The sequence below is a fragment of the Ambystoma mexicanum genome, chromosome 2p (assembly GCF_040938575.1).
Source record: "Ambystoma mexicanum isolate Mex_15411 chromosome 2p, UKY_AmexF1_1, whole genome shotgun sequence".
NCBI classification, from domain to species: Eukaryota; Metazoa; Chordata; class Amphibia; order Caudata; family Ambystomatidae; genus Ambystoma; species Ambystoma mexicanum.
Window position 1 is genome coordinate 1,153,058,864 of NC_090923.1, and position 18,751 is coordinate 1,153,077,614.

An 18,751-nucleotide genomic window follows, 5' to 3' on the forward strand; every position below is an offset into this window, starting at 1 on the left:
ATGGATGAATACGAGACCCTCCAATCCCTTGACCAACTGACTAATAAACTACCAGGCGAAAGAGGTGGTAGTAATTTTTGTCACTTTCGGGTGCAAAACGCGCAGAGGTGTAGCGGATACAACCAAAACCAAGGTTCCTCTTGGAATACCAATCAGCAAGCCACCCAGGGTTACCCCAGGGGTCGGTGCAAGGCCCACGGAAGAGGGGGAGGCTCCCCCACCAGAGGTGGAGGGACACCCTCTAAGCAATGACACCCCGCAATGACGAATATCATTTTACACCCACGCATGGGAGGGTATAACATCGGACAAATGGGTGTTGTCAACGGTGATGTGGTTATTGTATAGAGCTTCAAGGAAGACCGTCAAACTCACCCCCCCTTTCGCCAAAAGAAACCATCACAGGAGGAGGGACAACTTATCCTGCTAGAAGAGGTGAAAAATCGACTCAAGGACGCCATAGAGGTCGTGCCACACAAAGTGGTAAACAAGGGTATTTATTCAACATACGTACTTGTTCCAAAAAAAGATCTGACCATGCGCCCGGTACTAGACCTGCGCCCTGCAAACACATTTGTAAAACCACAAAAACGTCACATGACAACGCTACAAGTAGTAATCCTTCTGTTAAAAACGGGGGATTACATGGCAACATTGGACATGCAAGATGCCCATTTTCATATGTCAATGTTCCCAGCGTACAGCAGATTCTTGCGATTCAAAGTAGCAAACCAACGCAGTTCAATGTGCAGCCCTTCGGAATAGCCTCGGCTCCAAGGGTGTTCACCAAGGTACTGGCGGTGGTGGCAGCGCACCTACACGGAGTCAATCCCAGTGCACCCCTACCTGGACGACTGTCTGATCACGGGAGAAAACTACTATCTTTGATGCCTTCGAAGAGTACCTGACAGACAGCACTACCGCAATGTTCTATGTCAACAAGCAAGGAGGTGTACACTCTCCAAATCTGTCCAAGCTGGCACAGAAAATATGGAAGTGGGTACTCGGACGCGGGATGTCCCTGTCCTCCCAACATGTTCCAGGGATACTGAACACACTAGCGGACTCTCTCAGCAGAGACCCTCTACCAGAAGAGCACGAGTGGAAACTACACACAGACGTCGTAGACCACATCTTCTCTCTTTGGGGATACCCCTCTCTAGACTTGTTTGCTACAAAAGAAAACGCGCAATGCCAAGACTTTGCGTCCAGGTTCTCCCAGCCACACTCCAAGGGGTACTAGTCGGGGATATTTGCTTGCGCTCCCCCCCCGACTCCATTGATCAGCAGGCTAGTGAACAAAATACACAGGGAACAGATGACACTCATCCTGGTTGCTCCTATGTGGGTGAGACAACCGTGGTATCCACATTTGCGCAAGCTGGCGAAGTGCGATCCCATCAAGCTCCCGTACCATGTCAATCTGTAGACTCAACACGGGATCAACGTTACATCCACAACCTCACTCTTTGAACTTGGCAGCATGGCTCCTGAAGTCATAGTTCGGACACTTTGATCTTCCACAACGGTGTATGGACATCCTAAAGGAAGCATGGAAACCAAACACCAGACACTGCTATTTCCACAAGTGGAAGAGATTTGTCATTTGGTGCCAATCTTAACAGATCAACCCCATAGAGTTTATTCATCACACATTCTTACTTACATGCGCCACCTGTTGGATTCAAGGTTGGTCTTTAATTCTCTTAAAGTCCACGTAGCAGCTTTATCAGCATACACCACCTCTCAAAGTGAGATGTCATGGTGGAAAGTGCCAGTCATCAAAGCTTTCATGGAGGGAGTGAAAAGAATACATCCTCCAGTCTCTAACCCCAAGCCTGGTTGGGATCTAAACGTAGGACTAGCAAAACTCATGGGACCCCCCTTCGAGCCTTTGCAAGAAGATACCCTTAGAGGCATTACCTATAAAACTGCCTTCTTAATGGCTATCACTTCCATAAGAAGAGTCAGCGAAATCCAAGCCTTGTCAGTGATGGACCCCTTCTTTGTCATCCATAAAGACAAATTGGTTTTACAAACTCACCTTGGGTTTTCACCTAAATTTATTTCTAAATTCCACGTAAACCAGTCTATTGAGCTCCCGGCCTTCTTTGAAAAGCCAACTAGCTCAGCTGAGGTCAGACTCCACACACTAGATGTGAGGAGAGCGCTTCTCTACTACGTAGATAAGACCAAACCGCTTAGGAAAAGTCATCAACTTTTCGTCTCCATGGCTACAGGCAGACCAGGAGAGCACGTTACAAAGAGGGCAATCTCCAAATGGATAGTCAAATGTATACAGTTGTGCTATTCATTATCAGACAAAATACTGCCTTCTACACCTAGAGCCCACGCCACAAAGGGCACTGTAGCTATGGTTGCCTTTCTTGCAAACGTACCATTAGACAACATTTGCGGAGCAGCTACATGGGGCTCAGTTCACACCTTCACTCAGCACTACTGCATTGACACACATTCCAAAACAGATACACAGATACACAGATGGGACAAGCGGTTCTAAAACATCTATTTGCCCGCTATTCCTTCTCACAACCCACCACCTTCTCATAACACTGCTCGCTAATCTAGGCATAGCATGTGATCTAAACAGATTACACAAGTAATAGAAGGAATACATTACTCACCGTAATCATATTTCTGGTGCTTGTATCTGCTTAGATTCACATGCGCCCACCCTTCCCTGAAAGAAGGTGCATATATGTTTACTTGAGCTTTCCATATATGCATCTATCTGTTTGGAATCTCTGTACTCAAAATACAATCTGAGGGACCTACACACGTGAGGGATCATGGGTACAGGGCACGTCACAATAGGGATAGTATTACTGGCACGCCGTATTTCGATGCCCATTTTCTAGTTTAAAAAAACTGTAATACACTGCAGCTTCCACTAGATGTCGGCCTATGCATAGCCTGTGAATCTAAGCAGATACAAGCACCAGAAATTCGATTACGGTGAGTAATGTATGCATGATACAATTGAGTTCATTTTGGTTGCGCCTATTTGCTGGGCACCAAATATCGCTTATTTTAGCGATGATGGAATCATGGATACGTATCAGACATTTTAGATAAATTATGATGTCTGGTATAGTTATAGGTTGTTATAGTTAATGGTATATGTATATTTATTGACATTTTAATTATTTTGTTTGCATGTGTGGAAGGTTTGTTTAACCATGACACAAACTGAAATAAAAAAATATTATTCTAAAGCAGGTCAAAGCTACTAATGCGAACAACCTCTAACTTCTTTTGAAACATACCATTTCATCTGTACTTTTGCTTTTTGTGAACCTGCAACAGACCTCAAACATGTTATGTAAGCTTTTTACTTTAAGTGACGGTGTTTTGTGTCACGTTCAGCTACCATAAAAGGCCCACAGGTGTTCAAGCATTTTACCTCCTGCATTTGTGTGCCTAATGGGCAATCATACCTGGCTCACTAGAGCGAACAAAAGAACTCAAACTGCCTGCTTGACACCATCAAGAAAAAAAGGACTGAAAGATCAGTTCTCTGCCATCGAGGCCACAAAAGTATTCCCTCTCCCCAGCTGCTTTTGTGTGCCTTTTTAAAAAAGAAAACTGTTGGTGCCTTTTGCATCACCCCTCTCCCCACATCCAACTCCATCCTTGCTTACAACTTAAGGACAGTGTTTTTTTCCCCCCTACACACGGTCACTTACAGTGAAGTGGAAAAGCACACATTTGCATCTTGTATTTATAGAGATGGTGAAAAGTATTCCAAGCTGCAATAAGTCGACAAAAAAGGCTGCTCAACTTTCATGCCTTATTGCAGCTTGGAATCCTATTTGTTTTATCACCGCAGATTTAAAAGATGGAAATGTGCATTTTAAACCTCAGCCTACCAGGTGGGTCGCAGGAGGGTTTGGGCTTGGCTCCCATGGCCCATGGGCTCCATCTTCTGGTCTGGATTGATTAAGGCCCCAAGCCCGGGTTTGTACGAGCCCTGCTTTTCTCACCCACCTCCAGTTATGCATAGTGGATAAGGATCCTCTTCAGGTAAGCCTTGCAGGTGGAGTTTTCTTGGCAACATGTATTTTCTTCCAAGTTGGCATCGTGAAAAAAACACCTTCCATTTTTAAAGGTTCTGGATTGGAAGACTCTCCTCCATATCAGGAATCTACTCCCATGTCTCCAGGGCTTTGCCTTGATTGCATTTCTTTGGCCACGTACTATGGTTCATACGTGAGCCCCTGAATATCAGACTAGCTTCTTGGTGGCTGAAAGAAGAAATAAAACGTAGAAAAATTAATTATATTAAATTTAATTTCCACATGAAATTCACAATCTTCTTGAAGTTCTTCTACAAGTTATTTGTAAGGCGCACCTAACCCGGAGGTAACTGGGCATAAAGTAAAGCTAATAGTGTGTTTTAGCAAAAGCTTGTTGGAAAGAGGATCAGAAAAATATACAAATTATTTTGACAAACTTAAATTATTAATGGGTTCATGGTGCCATAAACACAGGCGGATAAAGAGCTAATTCCAAGGTGTAATTGCTTCATTATATGCCCCGGGAAACACCTAAATAAATAAACTTGTTTCAGTGTAGTCTATGTTGGAGTTGGTAGGAGCGTACCACAAATGATGATTCTGGTCAGTGAGAAATACACTCACTGGGTGACGCACAACTGTAATGCTTGCATTGGAGAAAGGCTTTGGTACTTTTAATTGAATACTAAAAATTCTTGCCCAGTTCCATGGTGATGGGGGAAATGTATTTTGTAGACAATACGTTTAGGTGTGTCGTCCACGCTCATCACAACCAGGGTTATGTTTTTATTTTTGGTTGTGCTTGCTGATGTTAAAAGCGGAGGCGCTTTTAAGCGGTTGATTGCAGTACAGATTAGGTTCTCGCAAGAGCTCTGCCTAAAACATAATCGTAGGCCTGCACATACCATGGCACCCTACCCTATCCCTTCACGCCTCTGAGAGCAGCCCAGCAGTGTTTTGCTCTTTCCCACTTGGATATAGTTTGCATAAATCTTTCAGACTGAATGTGTGGGTTGCCACTTCTGAAGTGTAAGGCTCTTTCGATGGAACCACAAATCAGAAACTGAGCCGAACAGATGAGGCATTAGGGGTGACTTCTTAAGCTTTCTTATTCCAAGCGATTCATACTACTTTGCCGGATTGTGATCTGAAGATTACAAATGCTTCAAAATGATTGACTGTTAGCCTGTGTGCGAGAGAGAGGGTGCGGGAACGGAAAAGAATAACATGGACTCTGCTTGTTAATTCTTGAGACGGCATCCTTTTGAGTTCATTTTCTAGCCCTGCTGTGATGGTCTGCTCTCAACCAGTTCTAAGGGGGTGAAACAAGAGTTGAGACCACCAGAATGGCTGCTAAAGTAAATGTTTATTACTCCTGTAAATGCTGCTGCTTCAAGGAGATACTTATCTGTGCTGTATTAAATATCTAAAGTGAAACAAAAAGCCATTGGCTGTCTATTCTGTAATATTTGTTTGCTCATTGCATTCTCTGGATGTCTTTTCAGTGAGACTGAAAACGGCGATGACTGTGTGTTGATTGTGGATGATGACACTGAAGAGCAGGCAGAGGAAGTGGAACAGGATGTGCATGAGATCACAGATGAGGAAGAAAAGCGTCTGGAAGGTAAGTTCACTGGTCTTATTTTGCCACCTAATTTTTACAACCAATGCCCTGTTTGTTTTACTTTAAGTAAATCTTTGATGGGGAGATTTTTTTCTTGCATTATTTGTAGGTCATCTACATTAACCTACTTGGATTACAGGGTATTTGACTATAGCAATTGACGGAAGTTGTGCAAAAATAAAAACTCACACTTGAGACCTGCTCTCCAACCTTGACTTGAACATCCCTTCTGTCCTCCTCCTACTCAATCTGTCTTCTGCCTTTGACAAGGTCAACCATGCTATCCTGCTCAACCGTCTGTGATAACCTGGGTTTCGAAGGGATTGTGTCCTCCGACGTATTCCTTATCTTTGTTACCCATCCCAGCTTGCTGGCCTCGGAAATGTTTTCAGTAGAGGGCGCTGCGCGTCGACGTCCTTCAGAGTTGATGTCCCCCAACAGCCTCCGTCTCGGCGCCGACGTCACCGTGCGTATAAATAGACTTGCGCAGCATCCGTTGCTCAGTTCTGTTTTTCCACACTTCGTGTGCCTTGGAAACGTGTTGCTCAGTTCTTTCTTCAAGAAGATTCAGACTTATTCTTCGAAGATATCTTAATTAAATGGCTTCTTCATCCGAACCATCGACCCCTCGGTCCGGCATCAAAAAGTGTTGTGACTGTGGGAAGAAAATGTCGTTGACTGATCCTCACAGGACCTGTTTGTGGTGCTTGGGATCGGCGCATCACTGTTCGGAATGCGAGGATTGTATGTCCATGACGGCGAAAGCCTTGAAGGAGCGGAAGGGGAAGCTAGAAAGAGCTAAGAGTCTTAAATCTCTTACTCCCTCGAAAGTTTCTTCGGCAGAGTCGAGACATTTGTCTCCTCGTCATAAGAAACATTGCCGTTCAAGATCTTGAAGCAGTTCCCATCAGTCTTCGAGATCGAGACACTCTAAGAGGCGTCGTAGATCTCCCTCTTCGTCTTCTGTCTCTCTAGAAAAGGTCACCTGCCCCACGAAACACAGCTCTCCAGCGGGAGGAATTCCGTAAGAAAATGCTTAGCGTCTTCGAGAAAGCGGCCTTGCCCCCTCAGATGTCTAAAGGTGATGCCCCGGGTGAAAGACCCGAAAAACCAAAACGCTGCAGGCCGTTGCGCCCGGCGAGAGAAACTACCCGAGAGCGTCATGAACCTAAGAGTAAAGGCAGTAAGACTGCATCATCGACGCCGTTGTCGAAGGGCCCTTCTACGCATAAATCGGTTGCGTCGACGCCATCTTCGATGCCACTGTCGACTCCGATAAAGGACAGACCTACAACTGTCACTACATCTCAGACAGTAGGTGTCTAGGACCTCGACCATGATGTCGAGAATGCTATCGACTATTTCGACGACACCGAGTAGGATTCTGATCCTCTCGAGTACATCGAGGTCTATTCAAACTTTGTCGACGCCCTTTTCAAGTTTGTCGAAGCCTGTGACTTCCACGTCGACAACCTCGACGTTTTCCCAACCAGTGACAACAAATTTAGTTCCTTCTGCTCTAGAAATGGATTTTAAACCACATCCTAGGTCTGACTATTTTAGAGCCTTGTCCTCAAGATATGTGGAAGGTGAGGATTCCGACCATGAGGGACCTTTTGGTTTACAAAGGACCACTACACCCATAACGGAGGAATTTATCTCTGAAGAGAACAGGTTGAAGGACCTTCAAGACTCCTTACATGAGGCAAGTGGTTTAGATACTTCTCCAGAAGTAGTTTGCTAAACCAGACCCTGGGGAACATGCTGAGACCCCTTGTAGGGTTCTGATGGCCAGAATAATCAAATTCATGGGGTGGTCTACACCTATACCCTCTTTTCAGCAGGATGACCTTACTGATATTTTAGATAAAGGGCCACAGGAGGATCCCGTTGTCCCCTTTCATTCTGCTCTGCAAAGAGACATTTCTGCAAATTGGGAAACTCCTGAAGTTATCCCTGCAGTTAACAAGAGACTGTGTGCTAAATGCAGGGTATCTGCTACAGATCCTGAATATTTGAGCAAACATCCAACTCCGGAGAGTTTGGTTGTACAAGCAGCAACTTCATCAAACAGTAGATCTGCATACCCTACCATTCCACAGGATAGGGATGATAAAAGATTTGATGGTATGTCAAAAAAGTCTTTTCAGCGTGTAGCATGGCGCTTAAATCTATTCACGCCACTTGCAAGCTTGCAAGATTCAACAATACACTTTGGGAGTGTGCTTCATCAGCGGCTGACTGTCTCCCAGAAGGAGAAGAAAGGGATGCATTTTTAAACATCAAGGATGGAAAAGATGCAATGCGCGAGTCACTTCAAACAGGCATTGATTCTGCTGACCGTATCAGCAGGGCCATGGCGGCAAGTACCACAATACGCAGATTTGAGTGGTTGCGGAAGTCTGGTTTTGCTCCAGATGTACAAGCTAGACTTTTGAACATGACATTTGATGGCACTACTTTGTTTGATAAGAAGGCTGATGACGGCCTGGAGAGATTACAAACATACAAGGCAGCAGCGAAATCTCTTGGGGCTGCAATCCGACAGACTCCGAATCACCCCTCAGGAACGTCCTGGAGGGGTAGGTCCTTTCGCTTTTACTCCGCATTCAGAAAAGGTAGAGGACAGCCAACTCAAAGGGGCCAGAAACGATTCACCCGTGGTGGAGGGGGGAAAAGGTACAAAAACCGCAGCAGCAGGTGCCCCTTTACCCTCGGCAGCTGCGTCAGCCGCTTCGAAACCCCTCTGAGGTCTTCCTCACAAGACACCAGTAGGGGGCAGGTTAACTCAACATCTGGCAGGATGGCAGGCTATTACGTCGGATGCTTTGGCGACAGTTGCCCAAGGTTACTGCCTGCCCTTCCTACACACCCCTCCGTCATCCACCGGGGAACAACTCTTTGAAGTTTCCCGATCTGCTCCTTATGCAGGAGATTGTAGACCTGCTAGAGAAGGGTGCCATAGAACCGGTACCTGTAGTGGAGAGGAACATGGGTTGGTATTCCCCCTACTTCCTAGTACCAAAGAAGGACGGAGGAATGAGACCCATTTTGGACTTACGAGAATTGAACAAATTCCAAGTTCAAGATGGTAACTATTTCTCAGATCCTTCAGGCCCTCCAGCTTCAGGACTGGTTGGTATCTCTAGATCTTCAGGATGCTTATTTCCATATGCCAATCCATCTCAAACACAGGAAATACTTGAGGTTCGCAATTGGCAACTCTCATTATCAATTTCGAGTTCTGCCATTTGGTCTGACCTCCGCCCCAAGGGTCTTCACCAAGCTAATGTCGGTAGTGGCTGCAAGTCTAAGGAGGGAATGTATCCAAGTCTACCCCTATCTGGACGATTGGTTGATCAGAGCAGTATCTTCGGAACAAGCTCAGATCCATCTGGATTAGGTCTGCCACTTCCTTCACAAGCTGTGCTTCTCCCTCAATTTGAAGTCACAGATTATACCATCAGACTACAGTTCATTGGAGCAGTAATGGACACTTCCCTGGGAAAAGCCTCACCACCAGAAGTGAGGTCTCAAAATATTCTGCAGATGGTCAACAAGTTTTAAAAGGCCCAACGTCTTCCAGCCTTCGACTTTTTAAGGTTGCCAGGCCTCATGGCATCCTGCATTTTCCTAGTGCCAGAGACTTGCCTGAGAATGCGATCCCTCCAGTGGGCACTAAGAACCCAATGGTCGCAATTCTGGAGAATAATGTCAGTTCTCCAGCATGGGGTCTGGCATGGATTCACATGCTCATGAATATTCCCCGTCGTCAGGCTGGGAATCCTCGGTAAAGAAAAAACCAGTATCAGTTTCGTTTCTGATCTGTCTTTCGTAGTAATAACCAATCACTGGTCTCTGCGTCATACTGACCACATCCAATGACTGCCCTCTACCTAAGCACCGCCTCTGGCAGCCATCTTCAGATTTTTACCGCACGTTCATGTGTTGGGATCCTCGTGCTATTGCTCTCGAGCGTTAGTGCTATTTTTTCACGTTTTTTCTCAAAAACTTCGTTTTTTCGGTCAAAAGAGCCTCAAGCTCCACCGACTCTCCATCCGATCAACGGGGACCCATGTCGGATTCGTCTGCGCCCCTCAAGGGTGAAGATTTCGTCGAGCTACGCTTTTGGAGGACTCCAGAAGTTTCTCAGGCCCGGACATGGCCCAGGAGAAGGGAAGCTCGACGCCCGGAAAGCTGTTCAGGATCTGCCCTGGATGCCAGCTCCAGAACGTCTTTAAGGAGGACGAACACTCCTTTTGTCTCTACTGCTTACATGAGGACAAGACGCACGTGGAGAAGGACTGTGCGTTTTGCGGCAACATGTCGGAGCGGACCATGAAGGACCGCCATCAACGTCTCGCCAACTGGCTGGAAGGGAAGAGCCCGTCAGGTGAGAAGAAGAGGAAGAAATCCGAGCGGTCTTCTAAGACCTTTGAGGACGCCCCGGCGACGGGGTCCAACACAAGGCCAAGCACCGCAAGTCCGCTGGCACCGGGAGCGCCGAACGGTCGGGCTCTACGGGCGCCAGGCAGGGCGCACCCTCCCCGGCACCTTCAGCCACGAGCCAACGCTCTGGGTCGGGTAAGAGGAAGGGCGAGCACCCGGCGAAGCTCCTGGAGAGGCCCCGGTCGAGCTCTAAGGCCCCATCGGAGGGGGAGCGAGGCAGTGCCCCCCCCCTCAAGGATAAGGCGGTGAGCGCACCTAAGGTGGTGAAGGCCTTAATCCATCCGGCCAAGCCCTCTATCGATACTGTCGCGGCGGCCCTGGCTCAGCCTGTGGAGGCTACACCAGTGGTGGCGACCTCGGGGCTCAGTCTCCCTGCCACCTCGGAGGGAGTCCTCTTTTGTGCCCATCGATAGGACCCCCGTGAAACCCCCGGCGGGGAAGAAAAAGGGGGGGCAGGGCATCGTCGTAGATTCGGCCTCAACCTCGGAGGAAGAGCTGATCGAGGTCTTAAGCCACGGCCTTGGCGTGGAAGAAGACCGGCCCGTCGGGATGGATCCCGACGCAGGCGACGACATTGTCGAGGGTACCGACGGGGCCCCTGATCGCCCGTCGGATTCCCCTCTGCCAGTGCCGCAAGACAACTCGGCGGCCATTTTGTTGGCTATACAGTCCTTATGTTCAGAGATAAGGACGAGACTACCGTTGCCGACGGAGGAACCTCTCCCGTCGGGGGATCCTGAACCGGGACCTTCAGGTGTTCCCCCGCCCAAGAAAAGAAGGATTCACCCTCCACCTCCTTTTCAGCCGTCGCGCCCCGTCCAGCCCTCCTCCCCGTCCACCCGAGGGGATGATACGGGGACTGACACGGCAGCGACGGGTACGGACGACGAGGTGTACGACGAGGATCTACCGTCACCTCCCACCAGGGCTTCTCCGCCCGACGAGATTGGATCGTTCCACTCCATGATCGCCAGGGCATCCGAGCTTTTCCAACTCTGCCCTGAGGAGAAAAAAAAGGAAGGATTCCTTTATCAACGGCGCGAGGCCAAGAGGAAGACGGTCCTCGCGGTGCCTCTACTGGACGACATTTGGGATGAGGGCCTCGCCCTCCTCAAGAACCCTTCCACGACGCCAGCTAGAAGAGACCGGTACGAGAAGAAGTACCGGGTCCCGGACGCGGCCCCCCTGTGCCTCCGGGCGCAGCCTACCCCGGACTCCGTCGTCTCCGCGGCGGCCAGGAAGAAAGCGGGGGGGGTGCGGCCTCCACATCGACTTCCCCACCGGACAGCGAGGGAAAGAAATTGGACGCTATGGGACGCAGGGTCATCTCATCGGCAGCGACGACGATTAAAGCGGCCAACGCCTTGGCTATCGTGGCCCGCTACGACGGAGTTATGGTACAAACTGGCTCCCCTGCTGGACTTCCTACCGGACGACAACAGGGCGTATGCCCTGGAGATCCTACAGGAAGGCGAGGTGGCGTCGGACCACGCCATCACTATTGCGACGGACATCGCCGACACTGGGTTTCGCCAGTTGGGCAACGGCGTGTGCCTTAGGCGGCGTGGATGGCTCAAGGCTACGGACCTACGTCAAGACGTACAGACCAGAGTCCTGGACATGCCGTTCGATGGGAACAACCTGTTTGGGAAAACAGTGGACGATTCCCTCCAGGCCATTAAAGCGGACACTGAGACGGCCCGGGCCCTTGGGGTTCTGCAACGACGGACGCCCTTTCGGAGCAGCGGAGGCAAGGGCGCCTCCAAAGGTTCCGGCGGCGGTTTCTCCACCTACCGTCAAGCGGCCCGCTCGTCGTCTCAGGAGGCCTACAGAGGACGAGGCAAGTCTGGCGGACCCCGCCGTCGTCGCCAAGGAGGTCAAGGCGGCAAAGCCTCGTCGAAACAGGATTGAACCGGCCGTGGGGTCGGGCCCCCGCCGAAGCACCCCGGTGGGAGGCCGGCTGGCGAGCTTCGTCAGCGTGTGGGAGTCCATCTCCACCGACCGTTGGGTGCTGGACGCCTTAGCCCGGGGCCACGCGCTCGAGTTTCAAAGAAGGGGCCCGCGCGCCCCCCCCCCCCCCCCCCCCCCGTGGCCAGGAAAGAGCTTCACGTCCCTCAGCTTCTCCTGGAGGTAAAGGCGATGCTCAGGAAGGGCGCCATCGAACTCGTCCCAAAGAGGCTTCGGGGCTCCGGAGTTTACTCGAGATACTTCCTCGTGAAGAAGACGACGGGAGGATGGCGCCCCATCCTAGACCTGCGACGTCTGAACAAGTTCATCAAGGCGCAGAAGTTCCGGATGGTCGCCCTCCAGCACGTCCTGGTTCAGCTGGAGGAAGGAGTCTTCATGTCGTCGTTGGATTTGGAGGATGCCTACTTCCATATTCCCATCCTAAAGGGGCACCGAAAATTCCTCAGGTTGTGGTCCAAGGGCGTCACTACCAGTTCAAAGCCCTCCCCTTTGGACTACGGTCGGCACTCAGGGTATTCACCAAGTGCCTTGCACCGGTGGCGGCGCAGCTGCGCCACGAGGGGATCCACGTCCACCCCTACCTGGACGACTGGCTCATCCGAGCCAAGACGAGGGAGCTCGCCGTGGAGCACACGGCAAGGACCGTCCAACTTCTCACGGACCTGGGATTCTCCGTGAACTACGCCAAGTCCCACCTGGTACCCGCTCAAAACGCACTGTTTCTGGGAGCGAAGCTCGACAGTGTGTCCCTTCTGGCCTCCCCGTCGGAGGAAAGGACCAGGTCCATCCTGGGCAAGGTACAGCGGATGTTGGTTTCCGACACGGCCAAGGTGATGTCCATCAAGTCCCTCCTCGGAATGATGTCTTCTTGCATCTACCTCATTCCCCTGTGCAGGCTCCGGATGCGCCCGTTGCAGGAGTTCCTGGACGCGCGCTCGATCCAAACGACGGGCGGCTTCGAGGAGAGGATCACACTCGAGAGTTTCCGCCGAGCGGTCCGGTGGTGGGGCAACCGCGCGCATCTGACGGCGGGCATGAACTTCCAGACCCCAGACCACCAGGAGACAGTGACCACGGATGCCTCCCTGGAAGGGTGGGGAGCGCACACCGAAAATCTGCACGCGAGAGGCCTTTGGCTCCCGACGGAGAAGTCCCTCCATATCAACGTCCTGGAGCTCCGTGCAGTGTTCTGGGCCCTCAGGTCCTTCCTTCCGTCCCTCAAGGGCAAGGTGGTGAGGATCTTCACCGACAACACCACCACCATGTTTTACATCAGGAAACGGGGCGGAACCAGGTCCCCAGCGCTGTCCAAGGAGGCGCAGGACCTGTGGCATTGGGCCGTCGCCCAAAGGATGTTTCTGGTGCCGTTTCATCTGGCAGGGATAAAAAACACCATCGCCGACTCACTCAGCAGGGAGCTGCGCTCGTGCCACGAGTGGGAACTACGGCAGGATCTAGTGGATCGCCTCTTCCGACGGTGGGGCACACCCCAGATCGACCTGTTCGCGACGGCGACGAACTCCAAGTGCCGGAGGTTCGCCAGCAGGTTTCCCCAGGCGAGGAGCATGGGCGATGCTTACTCGTTCCCCTGGGAGGGCCTGTTCCTCTACGCGTTCCCTCCTTTGCCACTGCTAATCCGGCTCGTCAACCAGCTCAAGAGGTCACGGTGCAGGATGATCCTCGTCGCACCTGCGTGGCCGAGGCAGATATGGTTCCCGGACCTTCTGGACTTGTCAGCGTCCCCCCAATCAAGCTGCCGGTGGACACGGATCTACTCTCCAGGGAAGGAGACGCCATCCTCCACCACGACCCGAAATCGCTGAACTTGCAGGCCTGGCTCCTGCGGTGGGAGAGATCCAGGCCCTTTCCTGCAAGGCCCCGTACTTGACTTTTCACGACACGAGGGTGGTGCTCAGGACGCACCCCTCCTTCATGCCCAAGGTACCGTCGGACTTCCATCTCAACGAACCCTTGGTGTTGCCTGTGTTCTTCCCGTCGCCTTCGTCGCCGGCTGAGAGGACTTTGCACTCGCTGGATGTGGCTAGAGCGCTGAAGTTCTACGTGGACTGCACGAAGTGTTTTCGGAAGACGTCACAACTCTTTGTGAACTTTGGACCTGTCAATCAGGGGAAGGCTCTCTCGAAGGCTTCCATTTCCAGGTGGCTCTCCGGCTGTATCATGTACTGTCATCGGTTGGCAAACCGACCGCTGCCTGGCCGTCCGAGAGCCCACTCCACCAGAGCGATCGCAGCTACCACGGCGTTCCTTTCTGGTGTGCCCCTGCTGGACATATGCAGGGCTGCTACGTGGAGGTCGACGCACACCTTCACGAAATTCTACTGTGTCGATCGGGATTCCAGGGAGGAGTCCAGGGTCGGCCAAGCAGTGCTGCGCAACCTGTTCGCCTGAGGTGAGCCTGGTGAGGAGGTAAGATGCTTAATGTTGAGTTTGATGTAATGCTTAATGTTGAGCCTTTGCCACCTCCCGTGGTTGTGCATGTGTGTACTGCTATGTATTCTTTATTCATGAGCATGTGAATCCATGCCAGACCCCATGCTGGAGAAGAAACAAGTTACTTACCTGTAACTGTTGTTCTCCAGCGTGGGTCTGGCATGGATTCACATGCGAACCCTCCCGCCTACCCATCTGCGGCTCTTCATTTGGTCATACTGCCACTTCACGTGCTTCCAAATCTGAAGATGGCTGCCAGAGGCGGTGCTTAGGTAGAGGGCAGTCATTGGCTGTGGTCAGTATGACGCAGAGACCAGTGATTGGTTATTACTACGAAAGACAGATCAGAAACGAAACTGATACTGGTTTTTTCTTTACCGAGGATTCCCAGCCTGACGACGGGGAATATTCATGAGCATGTGAATCCATGCCAGACCCACGCTGGAGAACAACAGTTACAGGTAAGTAACTTGTTCTATCTCCTTCAAATCCCGGACAGAGTGGCTCGAGACCTTCAGTGGTGGGCCTGGCGGGGGAACATTTTGAAAGGAGAACTGTTTTGGCAACCATGGCCGGAGATAACGGTAGTCACGGATGCCTCACTCACGGGGTGGGGAGCCCATGCCAACGACTTGCCCATCAGCAGTCGTTGGTCTCCATTGGAGTCCAGAGTTCATATCAACCTGTTGGAGCTGAGAGCAATCAGACTAGCGCTGAAGGATTTTCTGCCATCAGTACAGAGGAAACATTTCCTGATAATGACGGACAACACAGTGGCCATGCATTACCACAACAAAAGGAGACGTAGGATCACTGCCACTGAGCAGAGAGGCAATGCAGCTCTGGTTTTGGGCAATTCAGGAAGGAATCTCTCTATCGGCAGTTCACCTAGCCGGAGAGAAGAACTTGACGGCGGACGCTCTGAGCAGGCAGAGTACAGTTTCCCACGAGTGGGAGCTAGCTCAGGAAGTCCTTCAAGAGATCTTCGCCCTTTGGGGAACCCCTCAAGTGGATCTGTTCGCCACCAGCATATACAGGAAGTGCGATCAATTTTGTTCAAAGAAATTTCCGCCGAGAGGAGCTCTAGGAGACGCATTCGTAGTGGACTGGGAGTTTCCACTCCAGTACGCGTTTCCTCCAGTCCCTGTCATTCCTCAAATGATCTGGGGGTTGAGAAGATTCTGGAAAACCATGATCCTAATTGCCCCAGATTGGGCCAGGAGAACGTGGTACCCGGACCTTCTGGACATGTCCATCTGCCCTCTAATTCGTCTTCCGCAAAGAGGATCTTTTTTCAGAAACACTTGGTTTTTGAAAGTTTGAGATACAAGGATTGGGATCTCCCGGATGACGTCATGGAGGTGTTGCTGTCATGATCTCTGCTTCCAAAAGGTCAGGGTTTTCCCAACTCCCTTGGAAGCAGATTCATAACCCAGGTTCCAAGTGCCAACCAGTCCCAATTGGGACCTTTTGGACCCAGTCCTGGCGCCAGTGGCACCAGGCTCATAAATATGCCCAGTCCCAGCGCTGGAAGCGCCGGGCTCATAATGCTTGGGTGGACTTACCTGCAGCAGACCATGCTGCTTACTTGCCTGCCAGTTGAGCCTCTGATCCTCTTCTGTTTGGAACTACTTTTCCTGTTGGGTGGGGCAGGAGCCACTCCCTAGGTTCAGAACACTGGAACTCTTCTGGAAAGCAGGAACTCTTTTCTTACCTAGGCGTGGCTGTGGAAGGAGACACCTAAGCACTACAGGAGGCTATTTAAACCACACCCGATGGATGAATCTTGCTTTGCATTATTCTGCATCCTCTGCAGCAGAACGCTCATCGTGTCTTCTGCATCTGATCCTGGGCCTAAGGAAAAAGGCTTACCATCCTGAATCCAGTCTCCAGCAACACCTATAAAGACAAGAAAGAACAGGTTAGCATTACGGTCTTCAGTGGCAGCTCTTCACTTACCTGGGCCATCGGCTGTCACCAACGCCTCGCGCTGCATTCTGAAAGACAAAGGCTTACCTACTCTTCGTGCGCTCCGGAGGCCTTCGGCGCTGCATCCCGCATCTGAAAGACAAAACCAGGTGCGTTTAAAGACATTGGGGAACTTTAATACTCAAGTGCCATTACTCCTTTCCACATCTAACCCAGTGGGTATTCCGGCACCCTGCAGCCGCTCCGAACTTGTACCTGCAAAATAAAAAGACAGTTAGAGCGCATCGTGAAGCAGGCAACAAGCGCTTACTTACGTGCTTCCAGGCGCTTCTATTCATCACACGGGCTCCATCTTCAACTCACTTCAGCCCGTCATCCACCATCGCCGGAACCCTGCAAAACAAGAGACATCATTACTAAAGACTTTAAAGACATTATAATTACTCGAAACTTACCGTTCGTGCAGTAAACGACGGACAGCAGTCCTCTGAAGTCAAGAGGCCTGCTCCCCTTATCCAGTGAAGAAACTGGTTACAGCACCCTGCCCCGAGGCAGATGGAGAGCACGGCGTTCACTTACCTAAGACATCTTACCCTTCGAGTCAAACATACAGTGCACAGAGGTCCAGCCCAAAGAGCCAGCCGGGTGTTACACATCACCTTTGAAGATACGGTATACGCCCAGTCAAGACCGGCGCCTCTACGGGAATCAGGTGAGCGTTACAGTTGCTTTCAGCTAGAAAGACGGCAACAAAGACTTTATACCGCTGCCATTGGAACAAATTTTGCAGCTGGTGTAGAGAAAGGAATATTGAACTCTTTTTTCATGCAGTACACCTATGGTGTTATCTTTCTTACTGTATTTAGCAAATTCAGGTCTTCAAGTTGGTACGATCAAGGGCTACCTCGCAGCGCTATCAATCTTTAAGCGCACTACAGAGGAGCCTTCATATTTCAAATTACCTCTGGTAGTCCAATTTCTGAAAGGGTTAACTGTTTATCCCCCAAAGCCTTTAGTTCCATTGTAGGACCTAAATCTAGTCCTAAATTTACTGATGGGTACTACTTTTGAACCACTACATTCTTGTTCATTAAGATTTCTCACTCTTAGTCTTTCTAGTGGCTCTAACATCTGCCAGAAGAGTGAGAGAATTACAAGCTCTATCTTGCAAATCTCCTCATACAATCTTTCATAAAGACAAGGTTGTCTTACAAGTGAAGCCTAATTTTCTCCCAAAGGTGGTTTCTGAATTCCACATTACTCAGAAAATAACTTTACCTTCATTCTATCCTCCTCCCCGCCCAGGGAAAGAGGAAGAGGGGTTACATAGGCTGGATCCAAGGCGTGCCTTGAGTTTTTATATCGGCAGACTTGCTAGAATAAGACAAGCAGACCGACTGTTTGTAGGTTATACAGGACACAAATTAGGAATGCTAATCACGAAACAGACCATTTCAAGATGGATTATTTTAACCATTCTAGCATGCTACAAATTGGCAGGGAAAGAGCCCCCTCAACACCTATGGGCTCATTCAACCAAGGGTATTGCAGCCTCTTCGGCTCTCCAGAGAGGGTTTCCGATTTGGGACATAGGTGCGGCTGCCACATGGTCGTGCGCAGATACTTTTACAAACTATTACAACCTGGATTCCTCCTCATTTGGCAAAGCTGTGTTACATTCTGTACATTCTTAAAGGGAATATTAAATTTTACTTCCACCTCCTCTTCACACCACTGCTATGGGAGTCTATCAAAGATAAGCACTACATCGGAGGACACAATCCCTTCGAAGAACAAGTTACTTCTTACCTTGTAACGTTCTTTCGATGGGATGTTCCTTTGACGTATTCCTTATCTCCCATCCACCCCCGCAGTAAAACCTCCCTTGTGGTTGCAGCTTACGCTCCTTCAAGGTCAATAACCAATTCATGCACAGCTTATTTCAAGCTTCAAAACGGAACTGAGCAACGGATGCTGCGCGAGTCTATTTATGCGCATGGTTACGTTGGCGCCGAGACGAAGGCTGTCGGGACATCAACTCGACGGACGTCGACATACAGCGCCCTCTACTGAAAATATCTCAGAGGCCAGCAAGCTGGGATGGGTAACATCAAAGATAAGGAATACGTCGGAGGAACATCCCATCGAAAGAACGTTACAAGGTAAGAAGTAACTTGTTCTTCTGATGCTTGTTAATCTGCTTAGAATCACATGCTGTGCATATGGTCCGACATCCAGTGGTAACCGCGGAGTATTGCATCTTGTCTTTCGGGGACCGAAAGGGGACGTCTGC

The 18,751-nt window shown here is 50.2% G+C and overlaps 1 protein-coding gene across 2 annotated transcripts in view; it reads left to right on the forward strand.

Annotated features, from left to right (window-relative positions):
* LOC138567250 (protein SET-like) overlaps window positions 1-18,751 on the forward strand; it is a 321,007-nt gene that overhangs the window by 229,406 nt on the left and 72,850 nt on the right. For both annotated transcript variants that reach the window (XM_069645263.1, XM_069645262.1), the window contains exon 6: window positions 5,543-5,661. In XM_069645263.1, the coding sequence (XP_069501364.1) occupies window positions 5,543-5,661 (119 nt within the window). The remainder of the gene's footprint in view (window positions 1-5,542; window positions 5,662-18,751) is intronic.